We start from the raw sequence: 23,574 nt of genomic DNA, 5'->3' as shown, positions 1-23,574 counted from the left end.
AAATGATTTTAATGAGCCAGTTTTCTTTACTTAAATTTAGCTTCTTTTCTGCATAACCTTGCAACAGACTTTTGCAACTTGAAACTTTTTTGCAAAGTTTCAGCGCCTACTTTTGACTGCACCTAGAAACACTCGACTTAACTATCTATACGGTATGTAAACAGATTTAAAATGACATTTAAACCAATCGGGTGGTTACTGGATGCACGTTCTGACATATGGTTGCCTCGTAGAGTAGTGGTATCAAGCTGAATACAATAAACAAACGCTGAAACACTTCAAACAATAAAAAATGCTGTCACACTTCAATTCACCATGTCACACGTTTATTTACAGCTAGTTTGAACAAGCAGTGAGATAACTTCGCACAGAACAGATGCCAGCAATAATGGAAACGAAAACAATCAGCAATTTAGACTTTTTAACCCTTTGCTTTTCAACGTTTTTTGGGAAGTTAACTGCTCAAGGGGGGGCCGTTTTTGGATCAAATTCAATCAGCTGTTACGAGTTATCCGCTGATGCTATTTCAACAGAAGTTGCACTGGTGTGAAAGCAAATCATTTGTCTATAAGTTTGAAAACTCATTATTTTAAAATTTTATATGTTAAACTTGATATTTCAATTTTTGCAAAGGTACCCAAAAACGACAATTTTGATTTAACTTGCCGCCTTCAATTAACCGTGCTAATCCGATTTCATGCAAACTTCTAAATAACAAAGAGCTCGATCGAACGCACGAAGTGTGTGTGCGGTGTGCCGAATCATTGCATTGATTAGAATTTACGACTTGCGAGCAAATCTTATTGTAAGCTACTCGCTGATTCTAAAATAGTTACAATCAGAGTAATATTGTTACACGAATTTGAAAAAAAACAAAACTGCGTTTGTTGTCTTACATTTTTATCCTAAACTAATGCATTCCGAAACTCATGGCTAGCTTCTCGTTTTATGGAACCAAATTTCTCATAAGTAACACCTTAGCCTGCTTGAATAGCTGTTTACATCTTCGTTTGTGTATTTTAGGTCTACAATTGAGTTTGTAGTATGAATATTTTTAGTAGAGAGAAGACAATTGAACAAGTTGTTGAAATAATCTGAAATTTCTAAATTCAAATTAGGTGCTTTTGAAATTGTGGATTTGTGTCAAGTCGCATCACAAATATCATGCAGGCCACATCATAAGTCATTTCGCTTACGGGTGTTTATAAACATGACTCATAAATTACATCCACAAAAAATACAGCATTTACATCAACAAAGCTAAGTTCGAAGCTCACTTTTTATTGAAGATTGTGTCAATCAATTTGAAAATACATTTTTAGTCAGCCAGCGTCGAAATAATGCAACAGCGAATTGAGGAACATGCGTAAACAAAGGAAATGTGAAATAACCCACAGTCAGCAAATCTACATAAATTTAACGTTTACAAATGTTGAATCAATGTAAAAGGACTGGATTGCTGACTGGGTCCTTATTGTTTGAAGCACTAAAAATACGCGTAAAAGCGACAACGTCAGCAAGGCAGTAATTATGTTTCTGGCCAAAAAAAAATAACGTTTGACTTCAAAGATAAAAATGATTATAACGAAGCTTCAAAGTTTGTCGTAAAACATTTTACTGAGATACAATAAACATAATCATTTTGTGCCAGATTGTGAGAAGACTTCCTAGATTCTTTCCAACCATTTGCATGATTGCAAATTATTTTCTATAACTTTACATTGCTAAAAAATGGCTTCTTTGTTGAAACAACGTGGTTACAGTTCTATAAAAAATTCTTAGGCCTACTACATTGAAGTAATGAAATTTTTTTTGTGATTTTGCTGATGACGTTTTACAATATCCGAGAAGTAAAAAATAATAATGATGAATTATTTTACAAAACCGTGGTTTGCAAGTGCTTCACAAAAAATTGTTGGGGGAAAATTTACTATTAGACGTAAAACGTTTGTAAAAGAAAAGTGTCGGTTTACGTATTTATAATGTTTATTGCGCTGTTATCGAATTATAAACTGCCTGTAGGCTATTGTCTACCTTTGTGGTTGCCGGCCAGCTTAGAGCAGCATGCAAACTAAGCGTTTATGGTATTTGCATCGTGTTATGATTCTCGAAAACTTCCCACAAGGTCTTTATTTTTATCGTGATATTTTGTGCCTCTTCTGTCCTAAACTTGAAGTTATTGTGCAGCACTATCCACATCGGTTTTTAGACTCAGTCTTCATTGAAAATCTTTTGTGTGGTGCATCATTTCAAGTAGTGTCTTCCCCTAAACTGTTACACAAATCGCCCAGAACCAGGTTGATTATTATGTATCTTACAGCAGTTGAGAGCCCGTTATTGTATGTGTGGAATTATTACTGTAGATGTCTGACTAAATTCATGCCAAAGTCGAGCAAATTCTGCTTTCGGGATCCTTGCCGTTATTTACTGTATTTTTTGTTGATAAGTTTAGGCAGCATTTTTCCAAGATAAATGAAGACATCGGTATTGTTCGTCACTTAGATTTAGTTTTCTCAGCATTATTTATTCATTCTTTGATCCACTAGTTTGTCCCACTTCTGGTATAATCGGATCGTTTATAAATGGCGGGTCTTCACAATAGCCGGCCTCTTATACATTGGCGCAACGTATTCAGATGTTGAATCAATGATGAAGAAAGCTGATTTGTTGTTTGTCTTATGTGACGCCTAAATTTATGCCTCGTCTACAGTACAAAATATTTTGTAATGTACATTGTGTACATTGTACATTTTGTTTGTAGGCCTACATTACAAAATATTTTGTAATGTAGATGAGGCATTATCATCTTTATTTTGCGCTCTTTGGAACAAAACACAGTGCACTGTGAAACAAAAATACAGGACATAACAACAAGTAGGCGACATAAAGCAGTGAAGGGACGCCATCGAGTTAGCTGCTACGTGTAAATGGAGCCTATCTCATAATTTTGAGTGTATCTCACAATTACTGTTTGCAAAAACGCTATTTCTCCGGCTTCTCCCAAAAGCATTTGCAGTGATACATTTCCTCAATTGCAAGTTTTGTCAATGAGAGCATTTCCATAGAACGTTTATTTCGAAACCAGGTTTTCGTGTCTTTATCCAAGAGAAGATTTCTTATTGTAACGTTTTTTATTCGTCAATGAATATTATCTGCTTGAAACAACTGTTTTGAATAGTTTGTGGCCTCCATAGCCTACTATTTTGATCGTGGATTGCTATTCTTCTTTGTAGAGCTGATAACGCAAAAAAGCTTGCTATTATTGTTTCTAATTAACAGCTTTGCAATCACTGGCTTTTCTTTGTAGCATAAGAAATAACGCGCTTTGTATTATTGAGGTCAAACCAAACAAAAGAAAGCAAGAGGATGCTTCTCTCTGCTCGCGCATATCGATGCACGAAGCAATTATGAGCTTATGGCTTGTCATCGCAATGTAATCCATTTCACGCTTTGCTGGAAGTTAGCTAGAAATAGCAAAAATTCACCAAAATCTTGAATTTACAAGAAAACTGCACAACTTTTAGCATCAAATTTAATATCATCAGATCCGCCTGGCAATTTTAGGAAAAGTCAAGAAAAACCAAGTGCATGGCGTTACTGTGCTTCAAATAATTAAAGGAAATATGAGGGGGGGGCCAAATCTGGCCTCCCTTTGAGGAGCAAAGTGTTAATATTATAGAGCGGTATTTTTGTCTAGAAGAATTCAATGTGCAATTTCAGGTCACAAAAACGTACACCGTTGGGAAACACCTAGATGTTAGCATGTTAATTTTAAATGTAGTTACTGCATGGGGTTTAGGTTTGAGAACACAGCTACTTTCTCGTCTTGTTACTTGAGCAATTCAATCGGGAAAACAAAGCATTTCCTTTTTATATTGATTTAATGTCAGCAGACGTTAAATCAATGCAAAAAACAACTTTTTGATAGCTGGGTGGGAGCTGTTTTACATTTTAAAACAATCCGTTTCTGCAAACAGTAGAAAAAATTACAAGTATTGTCAATCAGTAATCCGACCGCCATTAAATTCCAAAACGAATGCTTAATTTGGACGTAAAATAGACGTTAAAATTTGGAAAAACAACCGAGACGCATTTCACAAAATCGCATCCAACTCAGACAAAAATTACACCACCATCTGAAACGCTACCTGTGACACTATTCGTTAAATTCAAATGACTATCAAAATAAGCTTGATCTGCAAACTTTAAAAGAAACTGCAACCGGAAAATTAATTTCTGTTTTCATACTCACCGTTTGCTGCCAACCAAACGTCGAACTTTACCTTTAAGGGTGTGACGTCAGAACACAGGACGTGTACAAGGCAGCTTCCCAGTGTCATCGCAACGTGACACTACGTCATTAAATCGTTTACGCCCCACCTTTTAACAACTGCAAGCACTCGGTATATAAAGAGAGTAACCGTACAGCCATTAGAAGTTAGGGAGCTAAATCTTCTAAAGAAATTTGATTGACAGATCACATGAACACATTAATGGGGTCAAAAAGTCACCCAAGCGATACTTGTTATAACGAAATCTTTGAAAGCTACTGACAAAAGCAATGACGTTAAATTTACAACATTTAGTAATAGATCTGGATATACATAGTTTTGTTTGCTCTTTGGAGCTTGCTAGTTTAATTCTTCTTGTTTTTCTTCTCGTTGAGTCCGAGGATGATAATGATACGACGGAAGATGTCGATGAAATCGATGAACAATCCAACACTGTGCCTGAAATGAACATGTTCATAATGATGATATTAATAATAATCAAGCTTGTACTAATCAATATAACCTTCAAACGTGGTATATTCCTATGACAAAAAAAGGAAATCTAACTCAAAGTGCGGTCCCTATCAATTATTAATTAGTTGAAACATGAAAGCTATTTTTTGCGTGGCAACACTGCAAACTTCGTCTATCAAAGCGGAGTACACAATTGACGTGACAAGGCTTTAGTTTGTTCTAGAATTGATTTAGAGATAGTTTACCTTCCCGGCAAGCCAAAAGTCCATGTCAAAGTAATGCCGCAGACACACAAGCGCACCAGTACAAGAAGAGTTAATGATTAAACAGAATCTAACTGCTTCAATTGTGCGGACATTTATTTTGTGCCACAATTCATGTTGCTGAGATGGTGTCACCAAGTTCTGTTGTTTGATCAATATAATACAAATTTAAATAAATTAACCAAAGAAAAAAACTCTACTTGTCATATCAATGTGTCTTCCATGCTGTTTATAACTCGTAAAACAGAATAACTTACTCAAGCTGCTTTCGATAAAACTTAGTACCCCACGCAAGCTAAATTGGACACAGTTTCTTAATCAAAGGACTTAAAATTATAACAACACGCACCAGACGTAGTCGTTGTCTCCGTTGACGTGTTTCTCGACGATGAGTTGGGTGTCGTAGAGGATGAAGGCGCATGAGATGGCAGTCCCAACATACAGATTGAACTGGAAGAGAGCAAAGGATCGGAAGAAGATGCTGAGGAGGGATGTGATTAGAAGGAGAGATAATCCGCTGAGAAGAACTCCTGAAACAATTTAATTGAATAATTTATTGTAAAATAGAGGAGTAACTGATCGATCTCAGATATTTCGAGATTAAGACCAGGCTTCTTTAAAGCAAAATAGAAGAGAGAAAAAGATTGTTGTGTAAATTTTGGCCACCGCAAAGGTGGCCTTTTTTACAATCTTTCCCAAGCAAAAAATACACGTTTAGAAAGCTTAAAGAGCAAATTTGTATTTAATATTAAAGATAACTTATGAACCAACAAATCTTTGGGCCTTGAATGATGAGACCAAGAATCAGGGTTGTCGGTATTTTACCCGACCCAAAAAAACCCGGGTGGGTTTTTTTAAAAAAACCCACTTAAAAAAACCCAAAAAAACCCATAAAAAAACCCAGAGCATCATATTTGTCCAGTTTTTAATAGAAAATTAAAAAAATGAACAAAAACACTACAAGGCACTTAAAACAAACTTTAAATTAGGACTTAAGGATGTGATTGTGAAGTAAATTTCCAAGAATAAACTGAAAACGCAGTGGATATTGTACAGTAGGCCTACACAAAAATCAAGTAATGCCACTTTGTGTATACTACACTAAAACTCATTTATGCAAGAAGGCCTTATAGTTAAACTGGTGAAAGTACTACTCTATTGTAGTCTGTATATATGATGTGAAATGCAATTTAGGAGGCTATTTACCAATTACAGATTCTGGATTCTAACGCATGGCTGTTTCAGAGCATTTGCATAAATGGCCAATGGCCACGCAATTGCTCATCCATTAGTCATTACTATATATAATATATTGATAAAAAATATTTAAACATGATGGCATAAATGCTCCTTGCCTTCAAATCTAAAGCAAATGATGCAATAATGTGATTTCTACCACGGTAGCAGCAACTTGATATAGAAATCAGTGGATGATGCAACATCCAACTTGATCTTGAAATTAATGGATGATGCAACATTCAAGCAACAACAGCCCTAGTGCATTATTTTATTGAGTTATGCAAGCATGTACTGTGAGTGAAAGGCACTTCATTCGTAAAAAGTAGTTTTGAGGTGAAATAAGCATGAATCTACCTTTTTTTACATCTTTTTTAAAAAAACCCAATAAAACCCAAAAAAACCCGGGTTTTTTTAAAAAAACCCGGGCGGGTTGGGCTTTTTTAAAAAAACCCGGGTTTTTCTCAACCCTGCCAAGAATTGACTTCTCACTAGTGACCTCTCAGTATGGCCCAAGCAAATATCCATTATCCGGGACGATAAAAGCATTGACCTCAGCCCTAGAGGCAGGGATGTAGTCTAGTAATTAGGTAGATGTACACTTTTTATTCTCTTCAAAATGATAATTTTTTAAGCCCTGGTGGAAACAAGTCCTAATCGATTTTTTGTTTATATAGGGCATTTTTCCAAAAGTGGTTGACCTCATCGTTTTTTAACTTTTACGTGAAGTGACCAAACCATCTATCCAAGCTTAATTGTTTCCGTTTAATTTTGCAGACGAAATTTAAGCTTGAACAAGAACAAAAACTCAAGTAAAATCGGTTGAGAAACATAAGTAAACTGCATTACCGACAAGTGTTTCCAAAAACTTATCAAAAAGCAAACTTTGAAGTATTTTACAATATTACGAGTATATATTAATAATAGAACAATTGTATATTTATTGCGATTTAACATTTATTATGTCACAAAGAAACCCTTTGTGAAGTTCAACGATATTCATGCAGACATGGCTACCATGTGAAAGGTTTCGCTTGCAGTTTAAGGAACACCTTTGAGGAAATTTGCATCATAACATTGATTATAAATTTGTGGTGAAAAAAATAGTTCTAGTTTATAACACAATTGGCAGTGATTGCACTGCAATATTTGTACTTCGGCATTTCATATACTTGCTTATCAAGAAACATGTTTAAGTTTGATAGAAAACAGAACACAAGGATAGATAACTTACCACCAAGGTAAAGGTAAGTCCTCTGCTGCGACCACAGGGCACTGAGAGAAAAGCAGAGAAAGACAAGGGAGGTGATCATGAAGGCAGTGACAATAATCTGGGGGTTGATAGAGATAGCAAAATCCAGGGTAGGTCCGAGTCCAAATCCTGCAATAGTTTTCTCAAAAGTCAAAACTATAAAAAAGGTAACGTTACCGTTTTATGGCAGTTTAAAAACAGCATTTAATAACTTAACTTTAAGTTTATTTGTATTATCATCACAAAATAAACTTAGTTTACAATAGTTTAAATCGCATGCATGAATTATTATGTGGTGAATACATGGTGTGACTTATACTTTCTACAGGGTAGGGACTTCTAAAATATTGTGCAGCATTTCATAATATTCTTCCCAACAATTTCACAAGTTACAAGTACTTTGAAATGACTTACTCAAATAAAAACTCTTTGAAATGCAAAGTTATACACTCTTACATTTAACAGAAAATTGTCTAATTTTAACAAAAATGGTTCACTTCACATACCAGTTGTTGCACCAAAACCAGCCAAGATGCAAAGCCGCTTAGTCTGATTCTCTTTGGAGTGAGAAGTGGTTGCCAGCCACAGCATCAGACCAATGGAAACCAAAGAGGCCATGAATCCACTCTAAATAAATTAATGCCAAAAATAATATTTCGGAAACAAAACAGAGCCATTCCAAACAAACTTTTTTTATGAGTTTTTTTTAAGAGTTAAGTGAGGCTTCCCGTGACGCACCGAGTATTGAACGTGTGCCGGTAGAGTGAGGCACCACTTCACCTGACCGCTACGCTACTCCAGCCAAGATGCAAACCCAAACAAAAGAGCCGCATTAAACAATGACTCACTGACTTCAACACCATTTGTCATGGGTCTGCTACTGTTCGGTGAGTCCAATTCGGTGAGTTCCTAACCTCTAACCCTAAAACAGCAATGATAATTAGGCTACGGTACCCAATAATTAAAAAAAAAAAATTGAAAAAATCATCGAATAGGGATCAGACTCACTGAATCGGACTCACCGAAATGGGCCATTCCGATTTGTCATAGCACATGACTAGGGAGCTGTGTTTCAAAAGCTGGTGCAATTCACATTACCACAGCAAACTCGCAGCATCAGGCCAAAACAGGTCATTAATATCTATACTGTGATGCAAGCAACAATCATGCTGCTAAAAACAAAACTCATCTATATATGATATGTATTAAGCAGATTATTTTGAAAATCCCATAAAGCTGTGCTTTCCAAACTTTTATAACCCCAGAACCTGTTAATAGGCCTGAAGAACACACCAACCCATAACCTTTATTGACATGACAGCTGCCGTAAATATTGTTTTAGCGAAGTTGTAATGACAGGCATTTGGCTATACATTCTAGTATTTTGCAATTTACTGTCCCTTTGAAACTGATTCCAGTATCTTCGATTGAGAATTTGCTGACTAAAAGCAATACCAGTACACAAACAAGTTGAAACAAAAGTGATGCATCTGCAATTTGTCAATTAATCTCATGTAAAGGTCACAATTATCACACACATACTTATACATAAGTACAAAACTGTTAATGCATGAATGTGAACCACCTGAGCCTGAATCTTAAGGTAGAGAAAGGATCCGGCTGCAGCACTCAACATGCACATTGTTAAGCAAGTGTACACATTTCGAAGATGATTCTTTGTGGCAGCAGTCCTGTGAATTAGGAAAAGTTTTAGAAAGTCTAAAGCCTACTGAACTAATTAGCAAAATGGTTTTTCAATTTCATTTACCACACATACAACCTCATATTTAAACTAAATTGAATTCTTTACTTCTCAATGAAAAGCCTCCCTTTTCATTACCATTAATGAAATTTTTCATGGGCCTAAATAGTACTGTCACGGCTTTTTACAAAAATATAATCTTTGGCAACTTTTGGATGAATAGACCACAGCAGTTTAGCAGGGTTTTTATGTGTGTGTCAGGATGTGGGATGGAATGGAAGGCATATTTTAAGATGTAAAACGTCAAGGATGTATGGGATGGAAGACACTCTTCCATTATTCCATATGAATTTTATTATCACCTTTCAATGACTGTATTTTGGTATTCAAAAGTTTTAATGTTAATTGAGTTTTAATATCGAGTAATATTGTTTTTAAATCGAAACACCATGGTTTTCTGCTTTTTTTGAATGAATGCAAGTGGTGACTAAAAAAGTTGCGCATGAGTTTCAGAGTTACCGGTAACAATATATTTTATTAAACTTCAGTAATTGACTCATTTAAATTCACTGCATGAGTTTTGCATAAATCAGTCTAGATGAAAAGACCTAAAAAACCTAAGAAACAAATGAATAATATGCATCATGCAGATGTGGTTTAATGAAAAAAGACTTGTGGCTTTGGAAACTTTGAAGTCCTGGGCATAAAGAACAACCCTAACAACACCTGTCACAAAATAATGCTATTTTATCGCCACTATGCCCACGGTGGCATAAATTGAAAATATTACTGTTAAATTAGCTCAAAATAGCAACATTACAGGTACCATACATGCAAATGCAAAATGTCCATGAAAGATGGAATAAAAGATAAAAAAAATTGGCAGTGGCTATTTGACCGGCGCCGGTCTTTGAATCTGAAACACTATTTGACCGGTCATGACGTCACTCTATAGGCACTTCTTTCTTTTTCTCTTTCAAAGCAAAAGACGAGAAGAGTGCGTATATAACTTGTAAACTTGACGATTATCTTCAACTGATTGGATGGCGCGTGGGTTACGTCTCTGGTTGGTGTTTCAGAGGGTATGAGTTCGATACTTCGCGGAAGCGTCTTTTTTTAATTTTTAACTAAATTTTGACCCGAAGTGACTCAATCGTTAGGCTGCTGCATTTTTGTGGTCAATTTTTATTTTCGGAAGCCTACAGCCCAATTTTTTATGTCTTTTCAACTATGAGTAATAAAGTCAGAGTTTTTTAATTTTCTTGAATTTGAGAATTTCTCTGGATAATTTTCCGATCGTCATAAGAGGATGTGACCGTGTTTTCCGATCACGGAAAACATCGTGTTCGGGAAACATCGTTTTTCCGAACGACGCATTACATTTTTGCGTCGTTCGGCAAACACGGTCACATCCTCTTATGACGAACGGAAAATTATCCAGAGAAATTCTCAAAAGACATAAAAAATTGGGCTGTAGGCTTCCGAAAATAAAAATTGACTACAAAAATGCAGCAGCCTAACGATTGAGTCACTTCGGGTCAAAATTTAGTTAAAAATTAAAAAAATACGCTTCCGCGAAGTATCGAACTCATTCCCTCTGAAACACCAACCAGAGACGTAACCCACGCGCCATCCAATCAGTTGAAGATAATCGTCAAGTTTACAAGTTATATACGCACTCTTCTCGTCTTTTGCTTTGAAAGAGAAAAAGAAAGAAGTGCCTATAGAGTGACGTCATGACCGGTCAAATAGTGTTTCAGATTCAAAGACCGGCGCCGGTCAAATAGCCACTGCCAAAAAAATTTGGGATGAAACGAAAGATTTCTGTAGCCTAATGGAAAGAAAATGTCAGGATGAAATATTACAACTTAGACATCTTTAATTCCATTGCATCCCATACCGGTACCCTGGTGTGTAGTTCAAAAAATTCTTGCTTGTTTTATATACAATACTTAAGACTTACAACTGCGAAAAATCAGTCAAAGTTGACATCTTTACTTGTCGTTTTCCAAAAAGAGTCTCCATGTTGTTTTCAGATGTTTTTTACTACCGTACCAAATGTAATAAACTTTTTAAAAAATCTGAAAATGATAATATCAAGATTTAAATTTAATACACTATATGGGAAAAGCCGGCGGGAAAAGCTAGGCTACTTTTAAATGGAAAATTCAACCAAATTAAGGAAGTTTAAAAAGTCGCTACATTCACAATGCCTTTGTGTTGGTACCGTAGGTATTCCAGCATGGCTACAGAATTTAGCATTAAATATTTTCATGAATTACCACTTACCAGTAGCCTACCTAAGAAGCAATATATAAGCATACAATAGGCAAACTTAATAGGTTAGGATAGACTAGAAATTCTAACTAGTTTTTAAGGTGGACTGTGCATAGGAAACCAAGATTATACCTTCAAAAAACAACTACCGGTACTTATTTTTCAAAAATAAATCTAATAAAGTTTACATTGAATTCATTTTACTTTTACATAAGTTTGGTAGTCACTATTTTGACCTACATTGTGGTGATTAACAAGGTCGGACATTTTCACTTCCCTAAAATATGGTTGCTCAATGAAATTGAAAGCCAAACAAGCAGCGTTGCCAAACAACTTAAAATGGAATTTTCAAGTAAGTTTTGTGGAATGGTTGTTGACAATAGCAAAAAATTCAGTAACAACTGTATTCTGTATAATATCAGATAAGTTAATAAACCAGGTAGTTAAGATGTTTGATAAATTGGCTTAATACTATTTATGTACAATAATTAAAAATATATCCATTTGAATATTTAAAATAAGATGATAAACAAGCTTTAAATAGTTATTTTTATAAAACCTACATGCAAATTGAAAAATCAGCCTTGAACTTTAATCTTGACCAAGCAATAATATTAGTAAATTAAAAAATATAGGCTATAAAATTTGTGAAAACTTTGAACAAACGGATGAAACCACATCTCTGAAAGAGTGACATTGACTGACTGCAATATAGCTTAAGTGTTGTTACCAGAAAATAAGTATTTTTGAATAAAAAGTTGTTTTGGAAGTAATCTCTACACTGAGAGTTGAACCGTCGTTAACAAATTCAAAAATTATCAGACGTAAATGACGCCGATGTTCACACTCTCAGACGCCGATGTTCACACATTCAGCTGTTTGAAGTACAGATGTATCAAACGAGTTTTGATTAACAGGAGATCCAAATCTTGAAAAAATTTAACTAAATGGCAACTTTGTATTTCATCAGATGTCGAAAAATGACATAGCTTACGTCATTGCACCATATATCACGTGATGATTCAAGCAAAGAACTTTCGCGATCCTTTGAAAGATTTGCATTATTTCAATTTCTTCAGCTCTGAGGTTATTATTTTTGGTTTTGAGCTTTTATTGACCAACTTATTTATTGTCTACTGTTATCTTTTTCTTAACAGTTATTAGGTAGTTTGTAGGTCTGTTTTATTTTAATTTAGCCTGGAAGTAAATAAATCCGCCCCGATAGCTCAATTGGTTAGCGCGTCACTTCTGGAACGAAGAAACTTCAAGATCAATAGCGGCGCTGGTTCGACTCTCGGGGTGTGCGCTTGAGCAACGCACGTTAAGGACTGCTCTCCATTCAGCGGCATCTAATGGATGGAATAATTCTCCGGCAACAAGACTTCAACAATCGGAAACTTCACTCTGTCAATCTCGGTGACCGGGCCTGCGTCAGTGATTCAAAGCCTCTACAAGTATGCGAAACTGCCAGGATTAAGCTCTGCAAGAAGCTTTCCCAGTCCGAGGATAAAGATTCAATCAATCAATCAATCAAATGTAGCGTATACTTTATCATAAATAAAAAAAAATGTGCATAGAAAATTTGTCAGTGTAGAATTTTGGCGCAAACTCTACGTTGGGGAATGTCTTTCTCACCGGCACCAGTGTAGGCCTTTCGGATGCAAGTAGGCCTATGCGTTGCATGGATATACGGTTTTGGGACCTCCTACATGACAGAGAAACAAGCTATAGGTAGATTGAACTGAACACGGTCTTGAATTCTATTAACTTATTGTGGCAGAAAGCTTGTAAGGTCACAATAAGGGTAGGCCTACAAGGTCACAAGGTCGTTTACCAAATTTAGTGCACAGATATACTTTAATCATAATAGCCTACAATTCAGTCGACTTCTCCGCCTCGCGCCTCGATAGCTCAGTTGGTTATCGCGTGACTTCTGGAACGAAGAAGCTTCAAGATCAAGCCGCGCTGGTTCGACTCTCGGGGTGTGTGCTTGAGCAACGCACGGTTAGGACTGCTCTCCATTCAGCGCCACTTAATGGATGGAATAATTCCAGGCAACAAGACTTCAACAATATTGGAAACTTCACTCTGTCAATCTCGGTGACCGGGCCTGCGTCAGTGATTCAAAGCCTCTAGTCTACAAGTAGCCTATGCGAAACTGCCAGGATTAAGCTCAAGATTAATGCGAAACTGCCAGGATGCAAGAAGCTTTCCCAGTCCGAGGATAAACATTCAATCAATCCAAGTCAGCAAGGATTGAAGTGCTAAATCAGTAGCCTACAAGAAATGATTTAGTGCGCAGCTCTTATACTTTAATCAGGGATAGGCCTATCTAAAGAAGGGGGTACGAAAGCTTTTATTACGTCTGACAATAGAAGGGCTTTTGTTTATCGTAAATAATCTGTATTTATCGTAAAATGACAATTGGCACCGATAGTAGTTAAAGCTTGTTATGATAACTTGCATTGCGCTATTAGCATCAGGCCTTGATATTCACAGCATGCTCATGGTTGCTTGTTAATTTAAGTAGCCTACCCATATTCTTGCTTTACATCTAGCCTACTGCAAAGGCTTTGTTAAAAAAACAGCTTACTGGTAACTTTTCAACTGTCTTTGTAAACAAGTATGTTTTAAATATGCTCTACGTAACATTTGCTTACTGTCTTCTGTAGCTCATTGTACCAGCTACACTACAAAGCTTTCTACGATTTTAAAAAGAACTACGGTACATGTTTAAAGCACTACAAACTACCGCCCTGGTAGTGTCATGAGAATAAGACAATCGCTGCGAACCTTCATATCCCCTTCTCTAGATATTCCTGACTTTAATCTTAAGTAGGACACTGGACAGAAATATGAGACAGTTTAGTCGAATTTAGTTAGACAGACAGTTTAGTTACACAAGTAGGCTATGTAGGCCTACAATCACAAACAAATGGTGCGGTATTTAAACGTTGAATCAACGTAAGGGCGGTTTATGCAGCTTTTAAATACGCGATAATTAATTCTCATCAGTGCGTCTGATAAGCAAGTTGATTTTTAAAATAGCTCGACCTAATGTAGCATTGAAAACTGACAGAAATTCATTTATTAAACTTGTTTTTTTGGATAGAATATTGACCTGTAAAAAAATGCAACTGTTTTTGTACAATCTGATAAACCACCAGCTTTATAGAAAGAAAGATTTAAATTTAGGTACGGTAAATGAAAGCTTTAGGTCAGTGAAAGAAAGGTAATAATATGTTAAAACAAAGACACAGTTTGCATTTTAAGGATTTTCTAGAGACAACAAGCACCGCTTTGGTTAACTAATACTTGGAACGACATAGGCTACGATACGATTATAAAATTAACAGTCAGTCTAATGTTGATCTTGCTTTTTTCATGTTAAAAATATTAGCTCAATCAACTGTTGATGTTTTCGGCTTACCTTGTTTCAACGTTATAGACCTTTCTCCGCCACCAACCAATGAAGCGTAACGTGGAAAACAAAACACTTCACGAGCTGAATTCATAATGGTGAAGCACAGTTTTTGAACGTAGTTGTTGTTTTGATCGAACAATCGCTCATTTTAGTCGTACATTTTGTACTTTTTTTGACTGAGTATTGCAATTAAGTTATCTATTTTAATAAAAGAATTGTTTTCGCTATAGGGCCGTAGCCCATGGCCCTAACTACAGGGGCGCCGGAACGATTTTTGATTTATGAAAAAAGGTCACTTTTGTTACTGAAAGGCCCATTTTTTTAAGTTTTAAAATAACACAAAGCGATAGGCTAATGGTCATTTATCATCTTATTATCGAGTAATGATACAAGTGTCCGACAAAGAACAATGGCACGGAAAGGCATCATGCTATGTTATAATGATGTAACCTGCTGTGATACAGAATTTTGTGTCGTGAATATTATGTTGAGGTAAAAATAAAAGATTATAATTAGGCTAAAAGGGAATAGCAGAAATTGTTATATTGCAAAATGTGCAGTAGCTTACATGACCTTAAATGGGCACCATTGCCCCCCTGCCCCCTATCTATAGAAAAATTGAAGGAAAGGGGAGCATCTGCCCCCATGCCCCCCACTTCTAGCGCCCCTGCCTAACTACCGCCGGCACAGCGCTATAGCCTACTACACAGGGCCACTGAACAAAAAGGACCTCGTATTGACAAGTTTTATTTTAAAATATTTCAGTTCATAACTGCTGGAAAGTAGGTAGCCTATAGGCCTACTTGCTATTATTTCATTTAGAATTTACATTTATAATCTTTTCATGCAGCATTTTCGTTTAAATTTTATATTTTTGTCCTAGCTTGGCCTATGCTTAGGCCTTAGGGTCACTCCAGGTTTTTAGCCACTTAATGTTTGTATTTGGTTGGGCTTCTTTTGCTCCTATTGAACTAATATATTGATACAGAATCAAACAGTATTAGTATTTTGTATTTATTACTTTCTATCGAAATAGGAACAATGCAAAGTGTATGCCCATATGTCTTCATCAATAGGTTAACCCGTTGGGCTATTGAGCCCCAAAAGCGGCCAAAACAAGGTATATGGTAACAATAAATGTCTGTCGTCAGCCGATTGTAGCAAGAATTGGCAGCGATAGACACCGGTGGTCACAGCGGTAGCCTAAACCATAATCTCTTCGTGGGAAATTTGTAACATAAGATTCTCGGATCCGTTCGTCTGTATGCAATGACCGAAAAGAAAGACTCTTCCGAAACGTCTTTTCAAGAATTATATTTCTGTAAAAATAGCCTCAAAGCTGTCGAAATTGGGACGCAACACGGTACGCCACTAAAAACTTGTCACTACGATACAAACTACTTAGATAAAAGGCGGAAATTTTGTCCAGCTAGCAAGCAATAAGCAAAACAGTTAAATATGCGACCAACTTCCAAGTAACCATTTTAAGAATGATCAGAATACATTGCAATATTTCAAACGCACGTAAGCAGTTAATGTGATGCAATAATGAAAGGCATCGTCAAGCAATTCAAACAGGTGTTCAAAGGTGATGATGCAATGTTTCATCAGGTCTTACGAACGATGGTGCAATATTGGCTCATTTTTTAAGAAAAATTCCATGGCGTAAGATGCCAGCTAGTAGACCATAACGGTTGTTATATGACGTTTGATTTGGTGAACCATTGTCGGAAACATAGCGAACCCTAATTATGACAGTCTGACATGGCATAACTAAAAAAGAATTGACAACAATTGTGAGCCAATGAATAAAAACACACGATACACAAATAGTTTGAATCACTCACGTTTAAGTTAATACGCAAATACAAAGGGCATGCAAAGAATGAATAACAATAAGAATAATACGCGACGATACATGAAATTGGTACCATAGGTACACGCAAAAATGACGCTATACAGGGTGGTCCACAAAAATGTGACACATTTCGTTTGTTCATAATTTCTACAAATCTGAAGATTTTTCAAAATCCTTTCAGCCGGAGATGGGTCATAGCTATAAGTTTTTGCCCTCAAAAGCGCTTTTGTAAAAACGAACCGGTTTCTGAGTTATTTTAATATTTGATAATATGTTCGATCGCTGCTGAATCATCGCTGCCACTCTCACATTGAAATTGTCTATTACTCTCTCTAACATGTCCCTTGGAATTCTTCTAATTTCTCTTCTAATGTTTTCCTTCAGTCTGTCAATGGTATCAGGATTGTCCTGGTAGACTCTATCCTTCAGATATCCCCAGAAGAAGTAGTCAGGAGGGTTAAGATCAGGTGAATATTGCGGTCAGGGGTTGTTGGTCCTCCTTGAAATCAATCGATCCCCAGGAAAGTATTGATGCAGATACTCAAGGGTACGATTGGAACAATGTGGTGGGGCACCATTTTGCTGGAATACAGTTGTATTCAAGTCGGTCCCCCTTCTCCTCCTTACTGCTGGAATGAATTGTCGTCTGAACAATTTGATGTAACGTTCAGTGTTAACAGTCACCTGGCATCTCTCGTCGTCCTCAAAAAAGTAGAGACCAAAAATGCCATTACGTCCTATTGCACACCAAACTGTGACTTTTGTTACACTCAAGGGTGCTTGCACATGCGCATGAGGCTGTGCTTCTGCCCAAAATCTCATATTTTTTTGTTCACATGGCCACTCAAATGGAAGTGGGCCTTGTCGCTAAAGAGAAGCACATCCAAAAGACCGGGATTGTTCTCAATCCGTTTACTGATTTGCTGACCAAATTCAAATCGTTCATCCTTGTTGGCTTGACTTTGAGTCTGAAGAAGCTGAATTTTGTATGGGAAAAGTTGCAAGTCAGCATGAATAATTCTATTGACAGAAGATCTTGAAATCCCCACTTCCTGAGAAAGTCTTCTGGTGGATTTCTGTGGAGACTTCTCCACACGAATTCGAACATCGTGAACTTTTTCGTGGGTTCTTGCGGTGGAAGGTGGACCACAATGGTTCTTATTGTTGTTAGTCACACTGCCAGTGTCTCTGAACTTCTCCAACAAGCGTTTGATAGAATTCCGAGACGGTGTTTTCCTTCCAGGAAAGTCATGACGAAAATGTCTCTGGGTCAAAATTACAGATTTTGTCGAAAAGTAATGTTCAATGATTTTTGTCCGCTCAGCCACTGAAAATTGATATCCCGGCTCCATACTGCTACACATAAAACTTATAGCTGTACTCCATAACTAACCTGAAAATCAAGAGGTAAAATTAATTTTTATGGAAATGACTGATAAACAAAATATGTCACATTTTTGTGGACCACCCTGTATACAATGGTTGCGATAATAACCGACTGTTCTGGGCTCAGACAAGTGTCGACCACTGCAGACAAAACCAGGCTCAAACCTTAACACTTAAGTGTTCTTTACGGAGGTGAGGCACGAAATATCCCTCAACACGTATTCTACTTTCACTTCCCCCGTATTCTCATCATAGTTGCAGACGGCAACTTTAGCTCTACGAACCACAGGCTTCCCTTTCCTAACTTGTGGGACCACCTCATGCACCCTCCCAAGTTGATACTTCCCACGTTTACCAATGTCTTGGAGAGAACCCACTACTACCATTTGACCAGGCTCCAAATTCTCGGCCATTTTTAACCATTTTTTTCCGGTCCTGGCAAGGACCGGTCCTTCCAAGCCCTGGCAAGTAAAAATCTATCCATTTGCTCCAAAACTGCTGAGAAAGTGACAAATTGAACCGATAATCCCTTCTTAATTGGTCACGATCATGTGATTGCCCAACAGCACAGTATGGGTCTAAGTATGGGGTCAAAAGTGAGGCAGGGGTGATGACAGTAAAATCCCTAGGGTCGTCACTCAAAGGTACCAAAGGGCGTTCGTTTACGATCCGAACGGCACTGCCTGTGTACGTAAGCAGTTCAATAAAATTGGGCTTACGTATTGAAGTGTCCAAAATGTGAAAAAATGCAATTTTAAGTTGTTTTACCATTGCCTCCCAAGAGCCACCTTGCGCTGGAGCATACTGAGGTATAAATTCCCAGTTTATCTCCCTCTGTCTCAGGGCGTTGTGAAATTCAGCTGATTTTATCAACTCGGGTAACTTCTTAGATGTTGCCTGAAAGGTGCTTCCATTATCGGAATAGATAGCATTAACCTGCCCACGTAAATCTGTAAACCTAGTAAAAGCAAGTAAAAAATCACTCAGCGACAATGACGTAACCAGCTCAACATGAATAGCGCAAGATGCCATACATGTGAACAAGAGTCCCCAAGCTTTTTAGTGGCTCCTACCTTCAACAAAGATTAAAGGTCCAAGATAGTCTAAGCCGCAATCAAAAAAGGGTTTCCTATGCGTAGTTGTGCGAGACAAAGGTAAATCAGACATGAGCTGCCTTATAGGCCGCGCTTTCTCAATCGCACATACACCACAATCATTAAGATACCTCTTCACGGAGGCATTACCATTAGCGATCCAAAACTTCTGTCGCGTAGACAACAAAGTGTGCTGTACTCCACAGTGCGCATTTCGATTATGATGCGACAGTACAACAAGCCTAGTGAAGGGGTGTTTCGAAAGCAAAACGATCGGATGCTTTGCTTCTAGAGAGATCTCGGGAGAATTACTTAAGCGCCCTTCAATGCGGATTACACCAGCGTCATCTATACAAGGTCTGTACTTTTTAAGTGAACGCAATTCTTTCAAGCGTTCCTTGTCACGTTGCGAAGCGCCAACACTACCCCACTTTATCACTTCCTCAAAGGCATCCGGTGATCGCTTGGTCATTAAATGTACCACATCGCCATACACGCTCTTCTGAACAAACTTCACAGCCAACTCTAAAGCACTGTTAAGATAAGATGCATCCAGTTTTGGCTCCACAAAGCTACGCTTTCTTGTTTTACAGTACAAAAATTCAACAAAAGCAACCAAATAAGCGATTCTCTTTTTCATAACATACAAAGAAGGTGCGGCCTCGATCAATCTGTGAAGGCCACCCTGTCCAACGTCAAGCGACTCCTCTTCGTCACGAAGATATAGGCTATGGACAGGTACTGAAGTGGCATTTTCTCCAGATGGAATTTCTTCACACTGATAGAGAAGACTAGAACCATTCAACCACAACTCTCGAAATTCTTTCTTTGTAATAAGATTTGGCCTTGTGCCAACATCAGCTGGGTTCATATCGGTAGGGCAAAAACGCCAATCCTGGGCTCCAGACAACAATAAAATATGCTCAGCTCGACGCATGATGAACTTATTCAAACGTAAATCAGGGTTTTTAACCCACTGCAACACAGTCCGAGAATCACACCAAAAATACTTAAGGCAGTCGGGCATCTTCAATGTCTCGTAGGCCTGCTTCACGAGTCTTGCTATATTCAAAGCGGCAACAAGCTCTTTCCTAGCTATCGGCCAAGAAAACTGATTTTTTACAACAATGGTAGATTTACCCAAAACGAAAGACACACTAGGAACTCCATTAACCAGTCTACGTAAGTAAACAACAGAAGAGAAAGCTTGATTCGAAGCATCACTAAACCCATGCAATTGATACGAAACAACATCATCCGGACTACACACACCAGACTTTGCAAAATACCATCTCGGTAACGAAAAATCTTTAATCAGGTCCAAAGAACGAAGCCACGACTCCCACTCTTTTACAAAGCTATCAGGGACCTCGGTGTCTCAATCAAACTTATCTATTGCCAATTGCAGAAGAATCAGGCGTGCTTTTAGAAAAAATGGCGCTCCAAAACCTAGCGGATCAAAATTTTGACCAAGCTGACTGAGCATACTTCTGCGGGTGTGTTTAGCTAAGGGCTTTAAGGAACATGCGATACGCATCTCGTCAGACTCGGTTTGCCACACACAACCCAATGTCTTCGCTGATGGCAAAGTCATATCTTCAGTCTGAAAGTCAACATCACGAATCAAAGGTGAAAGCATCTCATTATTCAAATTTGACAAGACAATCATAGCCTCCTTGTTAGCACTCCACTTAACAAGTTTAAACCCAAGGCTATCAATCAAAGCAATTGATTCATGAGTGATTTGCTGAGCTTCCTCTAAGCTATCAGCCGAAAATATAAAATCATCCATATACATATTATTTGCAATATTATAGAGAGTCAGTTCACTAGCACCACTGGGATTTTGCTCGATCATTTTCTTTATAGCCAAGCAAGCGATATATGGGCTACTCTTTATTCCCCAAGGATGAACGCAAAAACGAAAGGGTACCATTCTACCATTTTCAAGGTCATCATCTTCAAACCACTATATACGAAACAAATCCCTATGCGACTCAGGTAACTTTATTTGAAAGAAGCATTTAGTCACATCAGCCATGAGACCAAATCTACTAAGCCGAAATCTAGCCAAGACATCTACCAGAGGGTTTAACAAGTCAGAACCCGAAAACATTACATCATTAACACAAGTTCCTCGAAATTCAGACTTGCTATCGTAAACAATGCGCTTTTTTAATTGTGACGTCACAAAGTATGGTAGATACCACTCAAATCCCTTTACATTTTCTGCTTCACCAGCACGCTCAATATAGCCATTAGATTTAAGATCCTTCATGGTGTCAGTAAGGAAATCACGAAGTTCAGGTTGTTTTAAAGCCTTCTTCCTTAAAGCAGCAGCTCTATCTGACGCCAACACAAAATTGTTAGGTAAATCAATATCTTCCTTCAACGGTACAGGTATCTCAAATCGACCATCTTTCAACTCAATATTCGGTTCAACAAGTTCTCTAGCCAAAATGTCATTGCGAGACAATTCACAGGTTTCATTTTGCAAGGTCAAATCCTGAATGACTTTATTCAGGTCTGCTATTTCCATATCACGAGACTCAATTTTACGCTGAAAGCCAGAGATGACATCTGACTCTAAAGACGTCTGCACTCTGCACACTTTAGCAACGCTTTCATCCAAGGGTGACTTAGGCTACCACCACAAGCCAACCAGCCGAGAGGAGTGAGTAAAGTATGCGGTTCACTACAATTCTCACCAACACGCTCTTCTTTAGCCCACATCAAATAAGCGTTGTCGTTTCCAATCAGTACATCCACAGTACTACAATCATTCAAATGAAACATATTCACGTCATGAAAATGACGGAAACCACTTAAATCCTGCTTATGCGTTAAATTTTTAACATCGTCAGCCCAAGCTGGGTTAACCACCGAAGTTGTATCACAAAACAGTTCATCCGTTTCTAACGACTGGATGTTGAGTTTAACAAGGTTAGCACAAGTAGGTTTCTGACCAACCAGAGTATCCATTTTAAACGACGCTTTGTCATACGGTTTAACGCCAAGTTTGCAGACCAAATCACTCGAAACAAAAGTCAACTGCGAACCAGGATCATGCTGACAATACACCAACTTCGATTTGCCAGTCATTGGATTCAAAACATGAGCAGCAGTAACGCGGTTAAAGGCTGCTTTAACATTTCCAATCTTAACATTACGCACAGGAACTCTGGCACCAGCATCATCTTTATCGACCAAATCCAGAGAATCACGTGACGTCACATAAAAATCATGCAGAAGAAAAAAGTGTTTCCTATCGTTGTTAGGCCCACATTGACGACAGTTGTTTGCAAATTACAGTCTCTATCGAAGCTGAAACAAGCAACGTACAACTAATTTAATAAAGACATAGCCTATAATGATCGCATACCGGGGGAGACTTGTATACTTGCTTCGATTCGGAAATGCAACGAGTCATCGGGCGCTATTTGCTTGTGTTTGAAGCCCAGTTGCTCGCTTTGTGAAAAAGCTATCAACCTCAACTTTTGCTTGTAAATAGACAGAGATATGTTCTTTAAATTAGCGTTTATTAAATGCTGGTATCTTTGAAGGAATTTTTCGTATAAATGGTTAAACTCGGTCAAGTTCAACTCTTTACCTAGGAAATATTTTTAACTTTTAGGGTCTGGCTTAGCTTTATTTGGGTAGACAATAGCTTGTGCTTTCCAGCAATGGTTCAATTGTAAAAATCAATGCAGAAACAAGCAACTTACAACTAATTTAATAACGACATATAATGATCGCAGACCAGGGGAGACTTGTAGGCCTATACTTGCTTCGATTCGGATATGCAACGAGTCATCGGGCGCTATTTGCTTGTGTTTGAAGCCCAGTTGCTCGCTTTGTAATAAAGCTATCAACCTCAACTTTTTCTTGTTAATAGACAGAGATATGTTCTTTAAATTAGCGTTTATTAAATGCTGGTATCTTTAAAGTTATTTTCGTATGAATGGTCTTGCTTGCTTTATCGTCATGGTTGACTGATTTCACCCTACTTTTGTACTATTTTTTTTGGTGGATACCTCCTTCGTGACGTCATCGCCTTTTTAACCAAGTGGGAAGCTTGTAAACGAGCTCCAGCTTAGAGAAATGTTATTTAGGGTGCTGCCAATTTGGATCCAAAATGTATCTGTAATTGCTTGTCTCATCTAGAAAGATTAGAGCAGAGGTATTCCCTAAATTTGTTGGGGTAGTAGATATATTATCTACAGTAGTGGCAAAGCTGATGCAGCCACTTTTCAGACATGACTTGTCTGTAGTTTTATTTTTATGACTACTTATAAATTTGTTTTATGCTTTTGGTTTCAGGGCTGTAATAATATAAT

The 23,574-nt window shown here is 37.5% G+C and overlaps 1 protein-coding gene and 1 long non-coding RNA gene across 2 annotated transcripts; one reads left to right on the top strand and one right to left on the bottom strand.

Annotated features, from left to right (window-relative positions):
* The first annotated feature begins 222 nt into the window (after nt 1–222).
* Nucleotides 223–4,069, top strand: LOC145768656 (uncharacterized). Its single transcript, XR_014288965.1, has 2 exons — nt 223–441; nt 3,682–4,069. It is a non-coding gene; the product is annotated as an uncharacterized LOC145768656 (long non-coding RNA).
* Nucleotides 1,184–11,281, bottom strand: LOC145768648 (putative Bax inhibitor 1). Its single transcript, XM_082580204.1, has 6 exons — nt 11,162–11,281; nt 9,082–9,187; nt 8,003–8,123; nt 7,479–7,625; nt 5,358–5,538; nt 1,184–4,730 (listed from the first exon to the last, which is right to left on the bottom strand). The coding sequence occupies exons 1-6, from the start codon at nt 11,221–11,223 to the stop codon at nt 4,637–4,639; spliced, it is 711 nt and encodes a 236-aa protein (XP_082436330.1). The 5' UTR covers nt 11,224–11,281; the 3' UTR covers nt 1,184–4,636.
* Between the last annotated feature and the right edge of the window lie 12,293 nt (nt 11,282–23,574).

The sequence above is a fragment of the Aplidium turbinatum genome, chromosome 1 (genome assembly GCF_918807975.1).
Source record: "Aplidium turbinatum chromosome 1, kaAplTurb1.1, whole genome shotgun sequence".
Taxonomy (NCBI): Eukaryota; Metazoa; Chordata; class Ascidiacea; order Aplousobranchia; family Polyclinidae; genus Aplidium; species Aplidium turbinatum.
Note: the sequence above shows the minus strand (reverse complement) of the source record. Positions and strands in the feature narration are given on the sequence as shown.

Coding starts and splice junctions, on each gene's coding strand:
- LOC145768648 (XM_082580204.1), bottom strand. CDS start 11,223: ATGGAGACTCTTTTTGGAAAACGACAAGTAAAGATGTCAACTTTGACT. Junction 5,539..7,478: donor GACTTACCTTTACCTTGGTG/GTAAGTTATCTA, acceptor AAATTGTTTCAG/GAGTTCTTCTCAGCGGATTA. Junction 4,731..5,357: donor GGAGACAACGACTACGTCTG/GTGCGTGTTGTT, acceptor TGTTCATTTCAG/GCACAGTGTTGGATTGTTCA.